The sequence below is a fragment of the Quercus lobata genome, chromosome 6, assembly GCF_001633185.2.
Source record: "Quercus lobata isolate SW786 chromosome 6, ValleyOak3.0 Primary Assembly, whole genome shotgun sequence".
In the NCBI taxonomy this organism is placed as follows: domain Eukaryota; kingdom Viridiplantae; phylum Streptophyta; class Magnoliopsida; order Fagales; family Fagaceae; genus Quercus; species Quercus lobata.
This window is the reverse complement of record NC_044909.1, coordinates 42,921,069-42,945,500: the sequence shown is the minus strand read 5'-3', so window position 1 is coordinate 42,945,500 and position 24,432 is coordinate 42,921,069. Positions and strand designations below refer to the sequence as shown.

Genomic DNA, 24,432 nt, shown 5'->3' with positions numbered 1-24,432 from the left:
ATGGTGAATGCCAATCTCCACCAGCTTTGTCCTTTCAGCAACCTCGATCTCCACCGGCGGTGGGGCGATGGACGAGCAACCCTCTCTCTCTTTCTCTCTCTCTCTCTCTGATGTGAAGCAAATGAGTTGCTGGAATGTTCTTGCGGTGAAAAAGAAAATAAAAGAAGGGGGGCTGGACACTTGTGTGGAGGAGAAAAGCAAGAAAAAGAAAAAGAAAAAAGAAAAAAGAAAAAAAAGAAATGAAACGTGAATGGATGAAAATGAAATGAAAGGAAGAAAAATAATATAAAAAATAAAAAATCATAATTGAAAAATACTACTACAATATTTTCACAATAAATTTTAAGTAACAGATTATTATTAGTTAATATTGGTGAGTAAAAAAATAATTTCAATGATGGGTTCAAATTAGAACTAGTCAACTTTTCACATAAATTTTGTTGTAAAAGTATTGCGTAAAATGTTATGAATATAACACTTCTCATTGAAAAATATAGTTGTTAAAAAAAGAATATATGGTGATTAAAAAAAATAATAAACAATGAATGAAGAAATAATATTTAAATGAGATAGAGAATAAGATAGAGAATCTATTGGAAAGTGTATTTGAAAAAGTGAGTAGGTAAAAGTTAAAGATCATTGTTCATTCTCTAAACAGTACAAAAATTTGGAGAAGCTCCTATGGTGGGTTCAAATTAAAACTAGTAACAACTTTCCACATCAATTTTGTTGTGAAAGTATTGCGTAAAATGTTGTGAATATAACACTTTTCATTGAAAAATATAGTTGTTAAAAAAGAATATATGGTGATTAAAAAAAAAGAATAAACAATAAATGAAGAAATAATATTTAAATGAGATAGAATTTATTAGAAAGTGTATTTGAAAAAGTGAATAAGTAAAAGTTAAATATCACTGTTCATTCTCCAAACAGTACAAAAATTTGAGAAAGCTGGTGGAGATGCCTAAGGTTTGTAATAAGTCTTTTTTTTTATTTTTTTATTTTAATCCAACTTGCGTATTGGGCTATAAAGTTTGAAAACCGGATGTGAAAGCCACGGCATGAATCCTGATTTCTGTTCCTTTGCCAGCTTTATTAAAAGGAAAAGTCCATGCCGTGCCTATAATAATAATAATAATAATAATAATAATAATAAAAGTCCGTGCCGTGCTTTAAAAAGTATGGAAAATGCCTGTAACACAACTTTTATACCAATTTTTTTCACGACTTATTACAACTTTTATAAAAGTATGGTCCGAAACTTCCAGGTCATGATAAAGTCATATAGATGCGCAATTGACGGGAACAATGTTTGTCGTGTTCTACCCTCCTTTGATTCTTTATTTGTTTTTTTTCTCTGTCGCGAAAGAATCCTATTCTTTCCTCTCTTCTCGTTTTCTCTGCTTTGTTTCTTTCAGTTCCGCTTCCTTAACGGCACAAAGAAACTAAGAAGAAATTGAAGGGTTGCCGTGTTTACAAGTTTCGTAGTTTTTTTTTTTGATAATCAAGTTTCGTAGTTGTATATAAGTGTTACTTCAGCTTCGTAATTCTCAGGTATCGTTGTTAATTTCAGTCGTACTGTGTTGCAGTTTTTCATTCATTTGAAAGCAGATCTACAACATATCCTTAAACAAAACTATAATAAAGTTTCGATTTTTTGGGCGTTGTTGGGTAGAGGGAAGTCTATTTTAGTTTGTTTCTAAATTGGGTCTCAAAATACTATATTGAATTTACAATCTTTGAAGATTTGGGTTTATTAGGCGAGCGAAGCAAAAGTTTTTAAGAGTTATGGCAGTATCAATGGTTATTAGAGGGGCTACTCTAGGGGAAGCATTTGCAGAGGTCATTGCGGTGTTATATGATACAGTCAAGAATGTGGGAAACAAAGACTGCTCCTTCAAACCCCATATTCAAAACCTCGAATCCACGCTAGATCGTTTATTGCCTATAGTCAAAGATATAAAGCGATCAATCAACCAAATTGATTTCCCAGAAAAGAAAACAAAGAGTTTGATCGAAGAAATGAAGATGGGCGAGACGCTAATTCGCAAGTGCTCGAAAAAACGGTGGTGGAACTGCTGTTTCGAATTCTGTTGCCCCACCGAACTTTCCGAGTTGAACGAGGACATCGCAAGGTTCTGTAAGGATGATTTGGAAGCAAATAGCACAAGGAATGATGAGACGGAGATATCGATGAACTTGAATATTATTACTCTAGAAAAGGAGGATTCTTCGAACTTGGACAGGCCAAGGGCATTTTGTGCGGTTCGTAGACCCCCTAATTTTACAGTTGGGTTTGATATGCCAATGATGGAGTTGAAGACACTGCTGTTGAAGGAGGAGGTGAAGCAGCTTCTATTGACCGCTCCTGCAGGATGCGGGAAGACCACATTAGTCCAAATGCTTTGCCAGGATAACCAAATTAAAGGTACTTCTTACACACAGCTAATCTCACACAAGTCTGTGTGCGATAAGTTTCGTGTTATAATCACCACCCTTCAAGGGGCCATTTTAATATTTAAAATCAATTATAAATATTTATTTGCAATTTATTCTTCTTGCGCTTTGTTATGTAGCAATATTAATAGAGTTTTTATATTTATATTTTGCTAGTATCTACTTCTCAATTGATAATATCACTGATCCAAGATTTTCTTGTCAAGTAATCTATTTTAAGTAGGATTTTATTGATTTGAATTTTGAACATTTTATCTTTCGTGGGAACAACTATATCACGTTTTGTTAGTAAAATTTTGTAAGAGATAAACATATTTAGAAAGAATTTAGTCTTTTAGATAAGATTCAGGTACAAAATTAATTGTAGTTTAAGGTTATAATCTTACTTAATATTGTTTTATTAAAAGTGAATTTTGACAAATCTACCATTGGATTACATTTTTTTCTTATAACCTCTCATACTTGCAAAATTTCTAGAAAATTAAAGATCAATAGTTATGTCATCAATAAATTGTTTAAATTACAAGTTTTTATAGTTTAAAATTATGCATAAAATATAAACTTATAGATTATATAATAAATAATATCTGATTGACACAGAATTTAACATATGCATTAAGAGGGTAAATAACATGAAATTCAATTGTTAAATTTTCAAAATACTTAGTAATTTTTATTTTATTGAGTAAGTTTGTAGCTTAAAACTACAACCAATTTTGAAACTAAATTTTGTCCTAGCCTTTTTATATAATCAAAATTGTTAGAGAACATATAAAGACAAAGTTTAGTTACAAAATTGGTTACAACCTTACTCAGTATCTTTTTATTGAATGTGAATTTTGACAAATCCACATTATATCCTTCATATTTGCAAAATTTCTAGAAAATTAAATATTAATAGTAATGTCATCAATAAATTGTTTAAATTGCAAGATTTTGTAGTTTAAAATTATACATAAAATATAAACTTATAGATCACATAGTAAATAATATCTAATTGACACAAATTTGACATATGTATTAAGAGAGTAAAGAACATGAAATTCAATGGTTAAATTTTCAAAATACGTAGTAATTTTTATTTTATTAAGTAAGTTTGTAGTTTAAAGCTACAACCAATTTTGAAGCTAAACTTTGTCCTAGTCTTTTTATATAATCAAAATTGTTAGAGAACATATAAAAACAAAGTTTAGTTACAAAATTGGCTACAACTTTACTCAATATCTTTTTATTAAATGTGAATTTTAACAAATCCACCTTATATCCTTCATGGTTGCAAAATTTCTAGAAAATTAAATATTAATAGTAATGCCATCAATAAATTGTTTAAATTGCAAGATTTTATAGTTTAAAATTATGCAAAAAATATAAGCTTATAGATCATATAGTAAATAATATCTGATTGACACAAATTTGACATATGTATTAAGAGCATAAAGAAGATGCAATTCAACAGTTAGATTTTTAAAATATGTAGTAATGTTTATTTTATTGAGTAAAGTTATAACTTTAGGTTACAATCAGTTTTGTAACTAAACATTGTCCAACATCTAATAACATCTAAGAGTGGAACTACATTGAAGCTTAGGGTGAGAGAGGGGGGGGGGGGGAACCTCTCAAATATTAGTTTTTTCAAAAAATATGTGGTTGGCCACTCCAAACTTCCTAAATATTAGTTTTTTACTCTTACATTTACTTAAAATTTTCAAAAAAAAAAAATGGTTGGCCACTCCAAACTTCCTAAATATTAGATTTATACCCTGAAATTTACTTAAAGTTTTCAAAAGATGTTAAATTGGCTAGCGAAACACTTCTTATTTCTTGCATGACACTTCCAAATTGGTTCAATATTTATATTTACTTTTATTTTGCCCCCCCCCCCCCAACCCACCAAAAAAAAAAAAAAAATCTCAAAATTCTAGTTCTGCCCATCCATGAGTCAAGTCACTAGTGAAGAAACAAGAAAGAAGTCGACTAGTACAAAAAATGCATAAGCTCTTGTTACATAGAACATGGGTTGAAGCAAGGGTAGTGAACATAAGGGTAATGGAAAATCAATGAGAAGATCTCAGACTAAAGGGAAATCTGATGAGAAAGGAAAATGATTTCATTGTGGTAAAGAATGCCATACGAAAATGAATTATTGTGCATGGAAAAGAAAACAAAAAGAGGCAAATGATCAAAAGAAAGATTATGACAAGAATATAATAGCTACTTGCTCAGGTAAATAAGTAATGGTTCTCTCTTGGGGAAAGGATGAGTGCTTGCATGTTGGGGAGGAAATTGAGTGGGTTGTTCTGCTTCCATCCATTGTACTCCTAACAAGGAGTTCTTTACTTGGATGGTTTGAGACTTTGGTTTTGTGAAGATGAGCAACAGAAGTTATTCAAAGATTGTGAGAATTGGTGATAGTTGCATCTAAAGTAATGTCGGTTGTAGATTGACTTTGAAGGTTGTGCAACACGTTCCTGAATTGTGTCTTCATCTTATTTCCATAACCACATTGGATAAGCAGGGCTATGACAATTACTTTAGTAATGGAAGATGTAAACTTAACCAGGGTTCATTTATGGTGGCCAAAGGCAAGCTTTGTCGCACTTTCTACAAGACACTTGTGAAGGTGTGTAGAGATGTATTATATGTTGTCAAGGATGAATCATCAAACTTGAGGTACAAAAGGTTGACTCACATAAGCAATAAAGGGTTTCAAATTTTAGCAAAGAAGTCTCTTATTCCCTTTTCTAAGGGTAAAACACTAAACCCTGGTTATCATTGTCTTTTCGATAAACAACATAAAGTTTCTTTTGCTATATCCTCACAAAAGAAATCTAATTATTTGGAATTAGTCTACTTTGATGTTTGTGGTCCCATTGAGGTGGAATATTTGGGTGCCAATAGATATTTTGTCACATCTATTGATGATGCATCAAGGAAGTTGTGGGGAATTTGTTGAAGAGAAAAGACCAAGTGTTTCAGCCATTTCAACAATTTCAAGCTATGGTTAATTAGAGAAACATAGAAACCATTGAAGTGTCTTTGTAGTAATAACGAGTGAAAGTACACACACAAGCACTCAAAGGCTGTTGTTTAGAGCATAGTATGAGGCATGCTAAGACAGTTCATGGCATGATTTTCAAACCTAGATCGTTTGAAGAATTAGAAAATAGAGAAATTCAAGGTTCTTAAGGTCAACCAAGGTTCAATAGCTAAGCCTTATTCCCAAATTTTGGTGGCTGGCTATGAATTGTCAAAAAGCTAACTATGATCAACTACTTGTATTCTTTTCCATCATTTTATTTTGTCCGAAGTCATATTCTCTATCACCACCTTAATTAACATGTCATTTTAAGTGATGATTAAAAAAAAAAAAATGAAGCAATTCTCGTATCTTTATAATTGTGTTGATTCTCGCAAATTATATTTTTGCTCACTTCTCACCCTTTCCTGTGATTGGGATTGGGAATTTTGTTCATGACTTGGCCATTATGCAAGGACGGACCCAGGTGTGGGCCCAGACCCCCCGGTCCAAATTTTTTTATTTTTTTAGTTATTATATATTTTATTTTTGTAGATGGGCCCCCCTTCCAAAACCTTAGGCCCCCTTCTCCCCTATTAGTCTAGCTAACATAATCCAAATAGTAACTATCCAACCTAAAAACTTAACAAAAACAATAAAAACATTCACAATGGTGATTGTATTATATATATATATATATATATATATATATATATAAACTATTTTACCACCAAAGAACTAAAAAATTGTGTTATTAAAGAAGTTAAAGCCAAATATCTTGCGACTACAATAAACTGGTATAGATACCGGTTGATTGTAGCAAGTTATTAAAAATAAAATACAATATTTTATTAAGATTATATCTCTTCCGTCAATTAAAAAACTCAAATTCTCTCTTCTTTTATTATTTTAATGAGTTTTTTTATATTATTTTAAATAAAGTGATAAAAAAATAGAACATTTGATATTGGGTGTATTATAAAGTGAAGTGCTAAAATAGATAAAGTAGCTTTTTGAGATGCTAAAAGTTAAAACTTTTAGCGCTACTATTGTGAATGCTTTAACTTCAACAATTAAAAAAAGAAAAAGAAAAAAAAAACCATTATTTTGTTTTGTTTTTGCTCTTATTGGTAAATGATTGCATCTTAATGTATTTAGGAACAATGATTTTATGTATTTATAATTTTTCAATACTATGTGGATGCCTATTTAGAGTTTTTTTTCTTTATACTTTGGCTCCCACTAGCTTAAAGTCCAGGGTCCGTTCCTACCATTATGTGAGTTTTTTTGTGTAATGTTATGAGAAAAGAAATGTGCCTCCAAGACTGTTTTCTAACTACATTGTTTTTGGATATATAGGCATGTTTACGAACAATATTCTCTTTGTCAACGTTTCTAAAACTCCTGACATGAAGGTCATTGTACAAAACCTATTTAGTTATAAGGGTATTCAGCCTAAGTATCAAATTCAAAGTGATGAAGATGCAATTTACCTGCTACCACAAATGTTGAAACATATTGGACCTAATCCTATATTGTTGATCCTGGATGATGTCTGGCTTGGATCAGAATTCCTTCTTGAAAAGCTTAAGTTTAATATTCCAAACTACAAGATTTTGGTTACTTCAAGAACTGCATTTCCAAGATTTAAACATACATATAACTTGAAACAACTAAATGAAGTGGATGCAATGACTCTTTTTTGTCGTTCAGCATTCCTACAAGATGAAAGCTCTTACATTCCAGAAGAGGATATCAAAAAGGTACTTGGTGAATCTGATATATATGTACTAGCCTTTGAGCACGCGTTCACGCATGTACTTAGAGGCTCTTCTATTTTTTTTTTTTTTTTTTTTAAGTTAATAATTTACATTTATTATAATTTAGAAATATATATATATATATATATATATTTATTTTTCAAACAAATAAAAAAGATAAATTTTAGAGATAAAGTAGTAACTGTAATTTCAATTTTGAACTTGAAGGGAAAAAAAATCTTAAATTTTAGGAATTTTCTTTTTGAATTCAAAATGAAATTTGTTATTTGACATTTATGACCCTATTTCTAAATGAAATTACCCTTCATTAATGAGAGTATTTTTAAACCACATAAAAGTCTAGTTGAAAGAGGGGAATCCTCTTATATATAAATATATATATATATATATATATCACAAGATATACATTTTTTTATGGGTACATAGATAATACCAAATGTACTTTGCCAAAATCATTATTCCTACCTATGTATACTTTTACGCTTGCTTTGTTTTATTTCTCAAAAAAGAAAAAAAAAAAGAAAAAGAAAAAGAAAAAAAAGCTTGCTTTGTTTTGTTTCCAATAACCCAACTTTCCAAAACGAGACTGCAAAGAAGGGGGAAAATTTTGTCACACAAACTTTGTTTTCATATTTCTGAACAATTAATGTCGTTTAGATAATTTAAATTTTGGAAAAAATTACCCTTTTAAACTTTGAGCAATAATTGAATTTATTTGGTTCCTTGCAGATAGTAAGAGGTTGTGGGGGGTGCCCATTGGCCCTTAAAATAATTGGTGGCTCATTGTGTGGACAACATGCAGTGGTATGGCACAGTAGACTCTTGAAATGGTCTGATGGTCATTTTTTTTTCAATTCTGATACTGAGTTGCTTCCTCATCTTCAAAAAAGCCTAGAATTTCCAGATGACAAGATCATTATCAAAGAGTGCTTCTTGGACCTATGTTCATTTTGGGCAGAACAAAGGATCCCTGCTACTACCCTTATTGATATGTGGGCAGAATTATACAAACTAGATGACATCCACGCGATTGCGTATTTGCAAGAGCTCACCATTCGAAATCTGGCTAAGCTTGTGATGACAAGGTATGATAGCTTTTTATGACCTTTTATGGCTTAATTAACTTTCGATGGCAATTGATAATTTGTTATTTTAATTTATTTGATCTGTCAGCGGCCGAATTTGGACTTTTTATTCCATTGATGTGAAATGTGATTATAACAAAGGGCTAGAAAGAAAGAAACTTATACCAAACTAAAAACAATAAGAGATTTCAATTACTCTCCCCAGGAAAACAGAGGGGTTTCAACTTTTATTAGTCTATAACTTTGGGAAAATTCGCCATTTAACATGATTTTAGCAAAAATTTAGTTAGTTGGCATGTTTTTGAAACATTTTAGCAAACTAGAATCTCAAGCCTTGGAGGTTTGAGTTCAGTGAGGAAACTCGAGTCTTAGAGGCTCGAGTTCTAAACTAATGTGGATAAAAAAAACCACATAGAGACTCGAGTTCCATAGAGCATGAGTAAGAAGCAAGCCAAGAAGAAGAAGAAGATCAATGGCGTCCGCTCTTAATGATAGGTCTTTATTAAGATTTTAGACCTTAGTTGTCTTAAATTTTATCAAATTTTAACCCAATAATTAATTAGATTAACAAACATCAAACAAGCATAAATCACATGAACACCAAGAATGATGACCTAGGAAAACTTTTAAAACTGTGGTCTCAAAGTAAAAAACTTAGGGAGGATTTAACCTAAACAATCCTCAAAGCAACAATTCACTAATGGAATGAAAGTTCATACAATAGACTTTACCTTAAATCTACTACTACCTCATGTAATACTTACTCATGTGACCATACACAGCTCTGGATCCATGGCCTCTTTTACTATGAAATTGTTGTACACAAACGCACATGTTTGTGACTTTGAGACTCCACTCAAAGGTTTAGATCAACTATGGTTGATTTGAATTCAGCAACTTTCTTCTAAAGCTAGATCTGTTGTTTGCCCAAAGTCTCCAGCTGTAACTTCAAAAGGGTTTGAAAAACTTCACATCTGTGTACAAAACACTGCCTCTTAAATTGTTTAAAATGTGCTCTAGGGATTTCATTTAAACATCCTTAAGATCTATCAAAACTCTAGATCTAATGGCTAAGAAAGAAAGTGAGATTTTAGATCTGTATGAATCTTGATCAATCAAGATGTGCATCTCGATCGGTCAAGATAAGCGAGACTGATACTGCACATATCTTTTCTTCTTTGAGTCTTCAATTGTGCAAAACTTCATTTGTCTTGTTTTTTAATATTTCTAGACTAAACACTAGACAAAACTAAGTTTTAAAGATTACAATTTGTTCATGGTTGCCAACCTAAAAATATAGACTTTACAATTTCCCCCTTCACTAAAATCAAGTTTCAGAGCTTCGAGATGCTTGTTTGCAAAATAATTTTGCAAACTTGACAACTAATTAAATTGTTCCAAAAATAATGTTAAATGGAAAATTTTCCCTATAACTTCATGTAATTATATTCTTAATTTTGTTGGATATTAATAAATAGATAAATAAGTGTGTGTGTGTGTGTGTGTGTGAGAGAGAGAGAGAAAATGAATTTTTTAAAAATATTTTCTAAACTTTTAATTTGCCCATTCACCAGGAAAGATGCAAGTGAGGTCAATAGCTATTACAATGAAGACTTTGTCACACAACATCATATTTTTAGAGAGCTTGCTCTACATCACAATAGCCAGGAGCCTATCGGACAACGGCTAAGATTGATCATGAACATAAGTGGAAACAATCAGCCAAAGTGGTGGATGGAAAAGAAACAACTCATCAATGCACGCTTATTATCTATCTCAACTGGTAACCTACATAATATTGAGTGCTAATCACATCATATACAATTAGGGGCAAAGGGAGGGGGGCTTAGGGGGGGCCATGAGCCCCTTGACTTTCAAAAATCCATCATCCTTATATTTTTGGTAAAAAAAATTACCTTTACATATAAATTAAATAATGGTCCCCCTTAGGCTTCATTTGGGAGTTTATAAGGGAATGGAATGGAATAATCATAAGGAAATGGAAAGGAATGGAATGTAATTAAGTAACCTTGATTGAATGCTTTAAAATAAATGAATGAAAATGAATGGAATGTAAGTAATCTTGTTTGGGAGCAACATGGAGGGAATGAAATGAAATCTTTTTATGACAATATTACTATTAGACTCCTATTTTAAAATAAAGAGTTGAATATATAGGGGTATTTTGGGAGTTTTAGTAAAAAAATCATAAAATTTAAACTATTCCCTCCCATTCCTCCCAATTTCAGGGGAAATGAAAATTTGAGGTTTTAAGGGAAGAGAGAGGAATGAGTGTTTTCTCCTACTCATTCTATTCTCTCCCACTTAAACTCCCAAATAAGGGAATGAGCTTTCTATTCCCTCCATTAAAACTCTCAAATAAGGGAATTGAAGAATATTTTAAAATAATTCTTTTCATTCCATTTTATTCCCTTCTCCCAAACGAGGCCTTAGTTTTTTACCAAAAACATGTAACACATTTATTTAGATGACTAATACATCATTTTTTTTTTTTTTTTTACAAGATAGAAATTATACTCTAGCCTAATCTAAGTGTATATGTATGTGAAACTCCCTCTTGGGGACTTAAGCCCCGCCCTTGCCCCTTACACCCCACAAGCACTAACATCATTTTTGTTTCGTCTAATTACTCTTATACCATGAATAACCCATTAATTTAAAATGTACTTAAATGTATTTCATAAAAATAGAAAACGTTTATATATTATTAATGCGCTGTTTCTTTTCTCTAATTACTTTTATACCATAATAGTATATCCGAGAAATATATAAGTAAATCTTTTTAGTAAAAACTTCTTTATTATTATAATTTTTCATTTAGAAAATGACAAAGTTTAGCTACAAATTTGATTGTAGCCTTAATCTTACTCAATAAAATTAGAAATATAAAGGTTTTTTCTTTTCTTTTCCTTTTAGATGAAACAAAAAATGTTTTATATATATATATATATATATTTTTGAATTAAACAACAAATATTGATTTCATGGATAGGAGTTAAAAATCTTTTGTTTTTATTAATGTTAGATATATACTTTGTTATATGTAAGAAAATAGCATTTTTTAAATAATATTACAAACATTTTTGGTGTGTGTAGGTTATTCTTTGGATTTATTTATTTTCTAATTTATATTTAGCTCGGCCCCCCTAAAGAAGTCTTCTGGTGTATACAATGCTTTTTTTGCAGATGAATCATTCTTGTGGAGTTGGTGCAACATTCAAGCACCTAAAGTTGAGGTTTTAATTCTAAATTTTCAAACAAAGAATTACACTTTACCTTACTTTGTGGAGAAAGCAAATGAACTCAAGGTTTTGATAGTCAGTAATTATGGTTTCTTTCATGCTGAAATAAAAAACTTTGAATTGCTCTGGTCTCTACCCAATTTAAAGAGAATTAGGTTAGAGAAGATTTCAATTTCTTCCCTTTGCGAGACCCTTGTACCATTGAAGAATTTAAGAAAAATATCATTGTTTATGTGCAATATTGGTAAGGCTTTTGAGAATTGTACTAACAAGGTTTCATATGCGTTGCCAAATCTAGAAGAGATAAACATTGACTATTGCAATGATCTGGTAGAACTACCTGTTGGGCTATGTGATATTGTCCACCTAAAAAAACTCTACATCACCAATTGTCATAAGTTGTCTATTCTGCCTAAAGGAACTGGAAAGCTGGTGAATTTAGAAGACCTAAGGCTTAGGTCTTGTACTGATTTGTCAGAGTTGCCAGAGTCAATTAGAAGCCTCCATAAGTTAAGCATTCTTGACATATCTAATTGCCTAAGCATTAGCAAGTTGCCAAAACACATTGGTGAGTTATGTAATTTGAAAGTGCTGAACATGAAAGGGTGCTTGAGGTTACGTAATTCATTACCAGAATCAACAATGGATCTTAAGCAACTAAAGATTGTGGTATGTGACGAAGAGAGGGCCAAGTTATGGGAGCCTATCAAGGAATTCCTCACCAAGCTTAAGATTGAGGTGGCTAAGAACAATATCAACTTGAATTGGCTTCTCAAGTAAGATTTTGAGAACTGTTTCTTTTTAGAAAGTGTTGTGTTGCGGGTTTAATATGGTCATTGTCATATTTGTTGTCTTTCCTATTTCTTTGGTGTGCAAGTTGTAAGCAATCCCTTTTTTTTTTTTTTTATGCTTGGTTCTTATTTTTCAGAATAATTGACTTTTGTGTTGTAAGCAAAACATAAATAAGGGAAAGTTAATAAGAAACTTATGTTATTTTGTTAGTTTTATATGTATAGATGAGTTTGAACTTTGTAGGTCTATCTCCCCCAAGAAACTCATAAAATATCATTTTCACTCTCTATTTTTTCTTAAGAAATCCAAAATAAGGAATTAAAGTGTGTTGTATATACGAAAGCATCCAAAAGAAATGAATCCAAAAATATGTGGAGAACTCATAGATAATAGGAACTAATGAGTCTAGAAAAATCAATTGGTCGTCCGCCAAAATGGACGACATTAAGTCACTAGTAAGCCATCAAAGAAAGATAAGTAACCATTCAAGCACATTCAATATATTCAATGACGGTCATTACTCCCATGAAGATAATAACCATTACACTCAAGGTAATAATCACCTACAATCATGTCCAATAGTTACTTAAGTCACCTATGAAAGGAACAATCTGCCCCACTTGCTAAAGTATGTTAAAAAATACTACAAAATACCATCTATATACAAAATATTTAGGCTGATACTAACTTAAGCATCGGAGACTCCCCCACTGGGCACAACCCAGTGGTTTCTTCGATAAACTCTATTTCTTCTTGCAGATCTCAAAAGCTCGTCAAAAGCTATGAATTGGACAAGTGGCTCAATTGACGATTTTTTGTTTCATCAATTTGGCGCTGTTTGTGGGGAGCGACAAGTCATTGTTCTCTTCCCATGACAAAATATTACCAGTGGTCTCTTTATTCATAAGAGGTATGTGTTTAATTAAACAATTTGCAAGTATCTGTATAAATACGCTCCTTTAGATAAATTGCAGAATGACAGATTTTTAGACCGTTAATCATAACAGTCAAGTGAAGGGCCTAAGAAGAATACGAAACAAAGTTAGCCAACTAGGCCACTGTCTTATAGAGGCAAAAAGCAAAGGGCCATTTCATTGGTCATCGCCAAACAACAAGGTAGCAACAACAAAAGCACCCAGGATGACCTCATCACCAAAGGGAAGAAATACAACCTCGAAGGGACTTGAACGGATCACAACAACGTGGCCTAGATCTTGTACCCTCAAAAGAATGAAGCAAAATAGATCTATCTCATAGACATGAAATATCATGTTAAACTTAACCAAAGAAATCCTAAAAGAGAAGAGCTTGTCAAGAAAACTTCAGCAATGAAAAGACCAAGGTATGTGGCAAAATAATATCATGATCCAAGGTATTGAGGTAACTTATTTACTTATTTCTTTTGAATATTCATGTACATCTAATTAGCCTCTCAAAAAAAAAAAAAAAATTTAGCCACAAGAAATATTATTTTATTTGAACTAAAGGCATGTTGAGCTTGCGAAATTATTTACAAATTTGTATACATCTATATCATATACTATATATAAAATATCAAAAGCCTTTTCTTGCAATTAAGGAGGTGCTGCCATATAGGAAAAAAGCCTATCTAAAATTCAGCCACTTATAAGTTAAAAAGCGATAAATTATGTTGTTTGGCAATGCTACAACACCGTTTATAAGCCTCTCTGTTAAAAAAAAAAAAAAAGCGCTGGTTAAAATACTACACACAAAGATAGAAATAGAGAGAGAGAGGCGATGAGGCCTGGGACATGGAGAAAGAAACAGAGAAAAAGAAGGAAGGAAGATGAAGCGGCCTTCGGCATAAGCACGAAAAAAGCCTTTCCTAGGAACTCTCGATATTAGACCATTCTTTCTTGGTAATTTTCAACTAATATCTTACCCTATTGTCTTCAATTATGTATGCTATCAATTTAGGGATTTCGTTGAAATCAGGTAAACAACCTAGAAGATCAAATTCAAACTGAATTGTTAATAGGAATTTTTTATTTTTTGGTTTTGTTTCAAATTCTAACTAAATTGTTATTAGGAATTTTCAATTTCTAGGTTTTGTTCCTTTGCTTTCATGAATTTCAATTTCATATTTTGTTTTGTTTTGATTTTTGATTTTTTTTTTTAGCTTGCTATCTAGGTCATTATAGAAGAAGAAGGGTTATCAGATAAATTATACTGTTTCACAACTTTAAAACACCCTTTAATGTTTTTCATTATTAATAAAAAAAAAAAAAACCAACCCTTGAAATTCAGAGGTAGAGAGGAACAGAGACAGAGTTCGTAAGAGGGAGAACCGTCAGACTCTTGTGACCTCACAGTAAAGTTTTGTTTTGTTTTTTGTTTTTTTTTTTTTTTTTTCATTGTTAAAATTTATGGATTTGGTTATATACTTATATTTGGTTGGATTGATATCGATTTAGATGTTTGGGTTAAATTTGATTTCATTCTCATCCTCACACATGTTCACCAAAAGTTTACTTTTAACTTTTAAAAACCCACACCGGTTCAGTATGTAACCACTCTATCTGCCTTCTTATATATTGTTTCTTCTCTTCAATTTTTCCCTTTTTCTGTTATGCTCTTTTTCCTCTGCGAAAAGAAATCCAGCGATGCTTGAAGAGAAAGAACATAGGCCTGCCTTCACTAGCCTGCCACCATCGATCAACCAACGAAACCACTACCGGTAAAATTGATTTCTTTCATTTTCCCCTTTCAATTGTAGTGCTTTGGAATTTATTTCTTAATATTCTTCTCCTTCTGAGTGAAAATTTGTTTGCGTAATTTGGGTCGCTCAATTTCTTTTTCCTTCCCCCCTCGATGTTCACACCTCACACTATTGTATTGCATTGTTAAAAAAAAAAAAAAGTAAAAACCTAATATTGCAACATTTGCTGTGTTTTCATTTCCTTCCACTAATTTGGTAGAGATATAATTTTACCATTGTATGTTTTGATTTAGACAATTTTCCAAATTATACCATGTTTGCTTTAGTGATATAAAAATTTTCCCTTGCTTTTAAGAGGTGCGGAATCAAACAAATGTTAGACATGTTACGTTGCAAGAACTATTCAATGTGCCAATAATTTGTGTATTTATGTTTTAATTCTTTTTAGATATAATAACAATCGATAATATCTTAGACATTGAAATTTTGTGCAGACCATGCGTTTGACAAAATGATTTACTTACTCTTGCATTAGTTTATATCCACTCCATGGTTTGTGCCTCTTGGTTTTAGTTGCCATTGGTCATTGGATTTTTTCCTAATGTGCATTTAGGCATTCTATGTCAACAACATAAGTGGCAATGTAGTACATTATACACTAGAACTTTCCATCATCAAATCCCAATTCCATAGTTGGATTTTGAATTTCCCTATACTAGAACAATTTGAAACAACAACTCCAGGTGTTTGTTAGTTTTCAATGGTTTGTTTTTCACTTAAAGCTATCTTTATACTTTTATTTCTTTTATTTCAATTATAGAAACTACATATATATTTCTTAACAATGCATAATTTTTAATTATACCTGTTTGAACTTTTCATTTTAATGTCTCTGTCATGTCATAGTAACAATACTATGTAGTTGTTGTGGGGTAGAAATCAAAATAAATCTACCTAAAAGGTCTCCTGTTTGCCAGATTTCCAATTCCAAAAGAAGACACCACTACTTTTACTTCCCATGTGGCACACCACTTGAAGCAATTTACAATATTCTGCTCATCAATTTGTCTCTTTATATATGCCTTTTAAATGAAGCAAGTTCAACAATTGTTAGTTTTTTTTTTTTTATTTTTTTTATTTTTATTTTTTTATAATTTTAAATGGTAAGACATTGAAAAATATAAGTTCTTTATGAATGTTCAATCAGATTTCTCATCATAGAGGACATTGAAAAATATAAGTTCTTTATGAATATTCAATTAGATTTCTCATCATTATATAATTCTTTTCAGAAGGCAATATTTAGGAGGAAAATTTGTGCTATCTATTCAAAATCCAACAAGAATTGGCTTTTGAGATTAATTTATGATTAGTTTAGTGTTATTTAACAAAAGAAACATAGTTGACTGTAATCTGTATAAACAATTAATGAAATAGAATTAAAAAAAATAAGTTCTGTAGTTACATTCAAAACTATAGATGTTGAACAATTATTGAATTCTAATGTAAGGGGGTGTATTCTACTGCATTTAGAGTCAATGATTCAGTGTTATTCTGTTTTAGTTTTGTTTGAATTATTTGAACAATTACCTCAAAAAAAAAAAAAAAAAACTCTTTAGTTTTGCCTCTTCCCCATTTAAAAATTATAAAAAAAAAAAAAAAAAAATCTTATGTTGTAGACTTGGAGTTGATAATGAAAGGAAACTCATTTCTAACTCTCTCTCTCTCCTTAATATTCAACATCTAGATTCAGTATTTAGTTTGGCCGTTCTTCTTCTTTACTCCTTTGTCCCTTTTATTTATGAATCTCTAACCCTATGATAATATTTATATTAGGTTACATTTTACTTAAGCAGAATGAGGAAGGGGAAGCTTCTACTGCAGTGCTTTTTACAACATTTGGCCAGGATCTTGTTTGCCCACTAAAGTTGATCTTATCAGAATTTATGGTTAGTTTGGCAAGCTAAATAAAGGGAAAAATGTTCAATGACAGTTTCTATGCCTTAGAAGTCTTGGTGATGCCTTAGAAGCCTTCAAGGAGTCACCATGAAAGAAAACTTATATAAATCCCCATTTCTATAAAAAAAATTGAATTCCCCATGTCACTTTCCGCCTTCTTTATCCTACACCTAAGCATGTGAATCTGTTTCCAACTACTAAAGCTTAGAATGACCTGTTTTTGATGTTGTCTTCCAGATCTTGCACATTTGTTTGCTGCCTCCTAAAGATTGCAATCTCTGTAGTTCTGTACCTCTATAATGCACCTGAGCATGTGATCAGTTTTCGACTATTAAGTATTGCAATGCCAGTACCTCTTTTCTTCGAGGAACTGAACATTTTGGTACTACACATAGACAGACATACATTGATCCATGTCCAGGTTTAGAAATATATATTATGTTACTTTCTTTTCTACATGCTTGGTGTTGCAAAGGATGTAGGAGTTAATTCTCTCGCTGTTGTTTTTATGTGTAGGTATTAACTTGATTTAGGTGGTCATTTACTGAACTATTATTGATTTTCGTTATTCTATTTTTACAAATTATTTTAATTAAAAAAAACTAAAAAAATACTCATTTTGTAGGTTCTAGTTTCATTTTTAGATAAAGAGCTGCATACTTAGCTGCATCGACTCAAGGTTTGTTAACAATTTCTATAAAAATTTTTAAAATGAATTTCTTGTTGCATAAAAGTTATATATAAATAGTCCATATAAAACCATTAATCAAATCATTTACAGCTTTGCTACTAATACACATATTGCACTATTTGTCTAATGTAGATAGTTTTGTTTATGGAATATGTATTTATGCATTATTCTGTTTACTTGCTAAATAAAAGAATAAAGAGATACAATTTTTTTTTTTTTTAAAGTATATTTAACTCAGTTGAGTTGTTATACAAAATAAAAAGAAATATTTCTTTTAAACGGTTGGAACATATTGTTTATTGCGATTGTTATACTCATTGTAATTGTTTTTAGTTGTTTTTCCAATAATTCATTGTGAGAAGGTAAACTATTTCTTTTAAACTGTTGGAACATATGGTTTATTGTGTAGGGATTGTGGCATCATTATTAACCCAATGGATGTTTTTTATAGAGGTGTTGAAACAGATACTTTGACAGGTGCAATCTCTTTCACTCCAATATTAATTGCCTATAATATTTTGTATCTATAAAAATTCTTCTCTTGGCTTCAAATCTGATAAATATTAGCAACGTGACGTGTTATACTATATTATGTATGCTAGAGTAGATGCGCAAGAGGAAGCATAGAAGAGGAACATTGAGAACACGAAGGTTACGTGGTTCAGCCTTGCCGGCCTACATCCACGGAGGAATCCCTTAAGGGCTACATCTTTATTGTATGAGAGTGTAGTATAATAACCTCCTTGTGTTACAATAAACCCTAACATGAGTATATATAGGCGACTAAACCCTAGACTACTAGTACAAGCAGGAATGGGCTTGGGCCTATTACATTGGGCTAATATGTTTAATATATATCTCTAACATCCTCTCTCAAACTCAAGACGGAAGCTCGATGAAGGCTTGAGGTTGGATAAGCATGAGAAGATCACTTGGAGATGCCTTGAAGAATGCCTATGAAGAAACCATAATGAAGAATGTACCAATTGACTAATTTCGGAGTCTCAAATGCAGAAACGGAGCACAAAATCGGAATCTACGCGAAAAACTGAGCAAGATAGGCCCTTTTGGAAATTTTGACTTTTGGTCAAAGGTCAACGCAAAAAGTCAAAGTCAACAGGTCCAGAATCAAAGTCAACAGTCAAAGTGCTCACGGGTCAGATCCGGGTGGTCCGGGTCGGGTCGGTCCGGGTCAACGACGTGGTGCTGACGAGACGACACTGCTGACGTGGCTGATGACGTGTCGCTGATGACATGGAATAGGGCGTGCGTGGCATGCTGACGTGGATAAGTGACGTCATCCGGTGACGTCACACGTCATTAGCAGCAGCTCTTCGGCGCGTGTTCTATTCCACCGGCGCGTGTCTGGAACTTCCGAAGGCGCGTGGAGGTGCGTGCAAGGGAGATTGATGCTCGGACTTCGGTGGTTTGGCAGATCGGCGAGCTATGAGGCCGTCATGGCGGCGCGTGTAACCATAGGAGAATCTGACCCTGTGAAATCGGCGGCGGCGAGTGGAGAAGTCGCTAGAAACTGCGCTAGCGCGTGGTGGCGCGTTCAGTGTCGTATGACCACCAGATTCTCAGGCCAAGTAGATCGGTGGACGAGAAGGCCGTTTTGGCGGCGCGTGTGACTGAGATCTAGCCTGGGAGTCGAGAATCTGCGACGGCGCTCGTGAGAGTTTTAGGAGCCATTGTTCGCGCGTGTTGGCGCGTGCGGCTGCCGTTGGAGGTCGGGTTTCTAGGTTTTGGTCGCGATATGCCGTGGAGCACGTCTGTGGTGTTGGCTTCGTCAGGCGAGGCTTGGATTTGCACAGATCTGATAGGGAGAGACACGGATTGCTTGGGCTTGAGGATTTGGACACAGCAGGGAGCCATGGCGGCTGCGAGATGCTGTGGAGTCTAGATCCAGCAAACAAGCATGTGTGACTTCTGTTGGTGGTGTGCACGTGAGAATCTTCTTTGTTTGCTAGAGATATTTGTTTGATGCCAAGAACGGAGTTTGGCTCTGATACCATGTTAAATATTAGCAACGTGATGTGTTATACTATATTATGTATGCTAGAGTAGATGCGGAAGAGGAAGCATAGAAGAGGAACATTGAGAACACGAAGGTTACGTGGTTAGTGGGAAAGAAAGGAAAAACAGCTACCGTACATCATTTGTAAAGGAAAAACCAAATAGCTCAGCAACCCAATCTATTATGTGTTAGACAACACCTTTAAGATAAAATACTCGACTGTTTTGTTCTTATTACAGAATCTGAATCTATATTCCCAAATTTTTGAATTTTTACATAAATTTATGATCTTTTTCACTCTTTTTATTGTGTCCATGCTTTAATTTAAAAGATGTTGCATTAAACGACGTCGTTGGGCTATTTTGGCATTTTAAAAGGTGCAGGAGTGGTGGAGAAAGTAGAGGTAGAGGTGGAGATGAAGGAGTATAAGTATGAGGAATTAGTTAAAGCCCTTGAAAACTTTGGAAACAGGTATTATATATTTCTTCTCTTTTTGTTTGTTTATCTAATTCTTTAACTAAATTGAAAAGAATTAGATTCCTATAGGTGTTTAACAGGAAGAACAAGGTAAGGGTTTCCACCAGGTATATAAAATTTGTTATCCCTGACAAACTTTAGTAGTTTTGGAAATCCTTTAACATTTTTGGCAGTTATAAATAAATAGTTAAGTTCTTTCTCAATCTATAACATTTAATCTATTTAGATTTGTTAGGTTCTAAAGACTTAGGTTTTTATATATTTAGAACTCTAATGTGTATTGTTGGCAAATCATGATCAAAACAATATGTTTAGTCGTGTTTAGACTTGCTCAAAGTTGGTTTGTTTATGTAAAGTTGGAATAAGATGATGCAGGAACCATTTAAGCTTCTCGGCCTGGTTCGATCGATCAAAACTTAGGCTCGATCAATCGAAAATTGGGTTAAAGGCGTTTTTTTGCAGAATTCCAACTCAGTCCTAGTTTGTTTAAAACGTTTAGGGTTTTCTAATTTGTCCTAAGTATAAAAGGCAGACCCTAGCCACGTTTTAGTGTTGCTCATATTGTTATTTGTGTAAATCTCTTGTGAGATCTAGAGGAGTTTTCCTTTACACAAACTTAGGGTTTTCAAGGAGGAGATATTATCTACACCTTGATAACCAATTCAGTTGCTTCCATTGAAGTTTAAAGAAACACAAGCGGGTGTGCTTGTATCTGGTGGTGAATCCAAGAAAGAAGGAGTCCGTGGATTCGGAGCTTGCACATGGTCGTGTCAATAAGTTCTATTGGTGGGTAGCAATAAGAAGTCGAGCGTGGGAGCTTGTAAGTCTTATTGTGTGAACTTCGATTCTTTCAAGATAGTGGATTCAAGTTTACCTTGAGGATAGTTAGGTTAAATCCTCCCCGGGTTTTTACCGGTTTGGTTTCCTGGGTGATCATATCTTTGTATTATTTATCTTTCCGCTGCTATGCATGATATGATTGTTGTGATTGTGATAACCTAGATTTGTTAAATTGGACTAAGTAACAACTTGGCTAATTACCTAGGTTAATCCAATTGTGTTTTTAAGGGGTTTAAAAACTAACAAGATTTTTATCATTTTGGGTGTGTTATTGATGGTTAATATTGAGCCGATTTGTTTGTTCTGTTATCCACTCATCCTATAACTCCCTTGATATCCCTACTTCAGGAGGTACAAAACAACGCAAGAAAGCTTGGTGAGCTAAAACTTTTAGAGTTGCTGCCTTTCCAATCAAGTCTAAAATCTTAACAATTCATGCTAGGTTTGTTAATTCTGCTTCCAACAATCTCCCTCTATGTTCTTGATTTTTGGTACTTCATTTGTGAATTTTAATTATTTTTATTTTTCTTCATTCTTTTCTCTTCAAATATTATGATTATTTGCTGGTAATATTTCTGCCTTATGGTGTTTTTAAAAGAAGGCTGTTTTTTAATCAATTTGTATCTATGCTAATGGTGTATATATTGAGAATTTTAATAACAATGCCATGGAAGATTTTGATAAAATCATGAATCTTAACTTTTGTTGAGGGCTGCAAAAGTAGGAAACGAAAATTCTAGAATTCTGCTTTTGTCTGCATAGTTTTGCAAGGCAGGAAGCTTATGATGGGGGAGCTTTAGTTGTAGAGTAGAGATAAGAATGAAGCAACCCAAGAGAGACTCTTTGTGATACAGTGTAGAGTCAACAACAATATGCATGCACCTGTTTTCTCATATTTAATATGATAACTTAAACAAGAGTCTTATGAAGAAGGTTATTTTTATTGATAAAATAAAGTTAGTGAAGCTGCCCCGAGCAATTTAATAAGATTTTGTTGTTGATTTACAAAACTCTTTGAATATTACGATCATTTGTTATTAGTGCATGTCATATATTTTTACTTTCTGTTGGTGTTTCTTTTATATGAGATACGTAATCTTTTGATTTGAAAATTTACCCTTTTTTGTTGTGAAGGCAATAACCAAGGTCACTATATATATATAGACACACACACACACACACACATACACCCACCTACCTCGGTTGACCAGCTCAAATCCTAATGAAATTTGTATTTTCCTTTTTGTGTGAGTTATTCCTTAAAATCCAAAGCGAAAAGGATCATTTAAGTTAATTAAATTTCTCTCAACCTGACAAAAAGTGCATGTAATTTGATTAAAAAAAATATTTAGCACTTCTAAAAACTTTCCCGTGCATCGCACGAGTTCTTTGGTGTATTAATGGAGATTCATACTGAGATTATGTACTTTTAATGATACTATTGTCCAAGGGATTATTTGTAATTAAAAAATTTTATGTGAAAAGTAGCAGTATGATGATTGATGTCTTGGTTTACAAACTCATCAGGTTTGAATGGCCTACTCTATTTTAGCTCATAAGCATCCTCAACTCTCCTTGCGGCAGCATACCTACAACATAGCCATAAATCACCTGATCTTCATTTACAAGTTCAATATGGCTGCAAGACTCAAAACTGCAATATACACAATCTTATCAAGTCTAATACTAGACCCCCTTGTGAAACAATTCAACAACCTTTTTGTCATATCCATGAGAATTAAAACTGTGTAATGGCTAATGATTCAATAAGTGCATTAGCTAATGCCTAGTACCTATCAAATGGCTGATGAGAAGATCATAAGCAAGGACTTCAAGTAATCAAAAGATGGAAATTACCCCACCAGGTACAGTCAAAGTAAATGTTGATGCTACTATGTCAGTGAATGCTTCAATTTTGAGAGTAGTAGTTCAAGATGAAATGTAATCTATCTTAAAGCTTGGACAAAGAAAAGTTTAAATCCAGTGATCCTTTAATGACAGAAAAATTTGCACCCACTAATAGTTTGTCTTTATGTTGTAGTAATTCCTCTCTTCCTCTTTCATTTGGGAGGTTTGATTCAGAAATGTATCCTTTATTTCTTATTAATGAAAATTTTCATTTAGCCAAAAAAAGAAAAAAAAAAATCTTGTCAAGGACTTTGCAAACAATTTCTTCATGAACATGTTGTCTACAATTCAATTTTGCCAAATTAGGGCAGGTATCTATAATAGTGGTTAATTTTAAGCAATTTGGGCTCTAGCATATATAAATATATGCTAACCTTATTTAAATGGTTAAAAATTAACCTTAATGATTTAGATCATAGTCCTAGAGACAAACGTCTGGGGTTTAGATCTTTTGTTTTTGTTCAAATAAATAGCTAGTGGTGGAGCTTAATGCTCTAAAACATTGAAAGAGAATCACAAGCAACATATGCAATTAGTGCTTCTAAAGTCCTACACATTCTTTCTTCTGTTCTTGCTCAATGACAAATAGTGCTTCCCCTATTTAACTTTAAGTGAGTTAGTGCTTCCTTTTTATTTTATTGAAGCCATATGCAATTTCTAAAGTTGAAGATAACTATTACGTTAATGAAAAATTGTATTGATAATGTAATTTACCAGCGAATGCAATTGATATATTAAGTAATTCTAATTGAAAATTTAACTGAATTTATTTTTTTTGAATTGGGAAAAAGGTGTTACTTAATGTTATTATTATTTTAAACATCTTTCCAATGAATTTATGTTAATTTCTGGTTGGTATACTTTGGGTAGTTATGGATTTTTGTTTGGGTGTTAGGACATTTGTTTGTTGCAAATGAGGCAATTAAAATCATGATGAAATTTGGGAAATATAAAACGTGATAATTTACCTATTGTCAAATTGGATAAGTGGTAAAGAAAATGAGTACAAGCTACATTTAATGCTTTCCATAAAAATAGTTTTTTATTTTTATTTTTATTTAGAGATTTTTATTAGACATTTTTAAGGAAAAAAGAAATGATAAGCTATCTAACACTGATTCATGTGATTTAGATTTGAGATGGTAGAACTAATTTCGCATTTGTATGTGTTCTTCATTTGGAATCAATTTAACATATTTTCTTTTTTAAGTTCTGATATGTCCAGGTATGCAAAAGGATCATCAATGGCTTGGTTTCTCACAAAATTATACCCATAAACTTTTAAGGGGTTAAACTATTTGACTTTTGGTTTTTTTTAAGATTATAAATGTTATTTTGAGCTACGAATCTAAATTTTTAAGATGTTATGAAGAAAACTATTTGTTTTTCCACTATTGTAAGTTTTATTTTTTCCCCCTTATTCAAAGTGTGTTAATATATGTTACTATGATGAAGTATGATTTGAT

At 32.4% G+C, this 24,432-nt stretch overlaps 1 protein-coding gene across 12 annotated transcripts; it reads left to right on the top strand.

The window, feature by feature from the left end:
- Nucleotides 1-1,511: 1,511 nt before the first annotated feature.
- Nucleotides 1,512-23,173, top strand: LOC115994973 (probable disease resistance protein At5g66900). Of its 12 annotated transcripts, XM_031119336.1 has the most exons (14): nt 1,512-2,428; nt 6,833-7,236; nt 7,984-8,339; nt 9,914-10,122; nt 11,547-13,304; nt 13,385-13,736; nt 15,009-15,092; nt 16,911-17,023; nt 17,271-17,454; nt 17,659-17,712; nt 18,134-18,201; nt 20,119-20,212; nt 21,407-21,500; nt 22,586-23,173. In XM_031119336.1, exons 1-5 carry the CDS (start codon nt 1,789-1,791, stop codon nt 12,380-12,382), a joined length of 2,445 nt encoding a protein of 814 aa, XP_030975196.1. In that variant the 5' UTR covers nt 1,512-1,788; the 3' UTR covers nt 12,383-13,304; nt 13,385-13,736; nt 15,009-15,092; nt 16,911-17,023; nt 17,271-17,454; nt 17,659-17,712; nt 18,134-18,201; nt 20,119-20,212; nt 21,407-21,500; nt 22,586-23,173. The 12 variants fall into 12 exon arrangements, with proteins under 12 accessions (XP_030975196.1, XP_030975200.1, XP_030975198.1 ...); XM_031119340.1 differs by lacking the exon at nt 17,271-17,454 and having other exon boundaries at nt 13,402-13,736; XM_031119338.1 differs by lacking the exon at nt 17,659-17,712 and having other exon boundaries at nt 13,402-13,736; nt 17,271-17,415.
- The last annotated feature ends 1,259 nt before the right edge of the window (nt 23,174-24,432 follow it).

Bases quoted from the DNA above. Each gene is read 5' to 3' on its own strand.
- LOC115994973 (XM_031119346.1), top strand. From the start codon at position 1,789: ATGGCAGTATCAATGGTTATTAGAGGGGCTACTCTAGGGGAAGCATTT. The intron at 2,429-6,832 runs GTACTTCTTACA...TTGGATATATAG, and splicing joins CCAGGATAACCAAATTAAAG to GCATGTTTACGAACAATATT. The intron at 10,123-11,546 runs GTAACCTACATA...CTTTTTTTGCAG, and splicing joins CTTATTATCTATCTCAACTG to ATGAATCATTCTTGTGGAGT.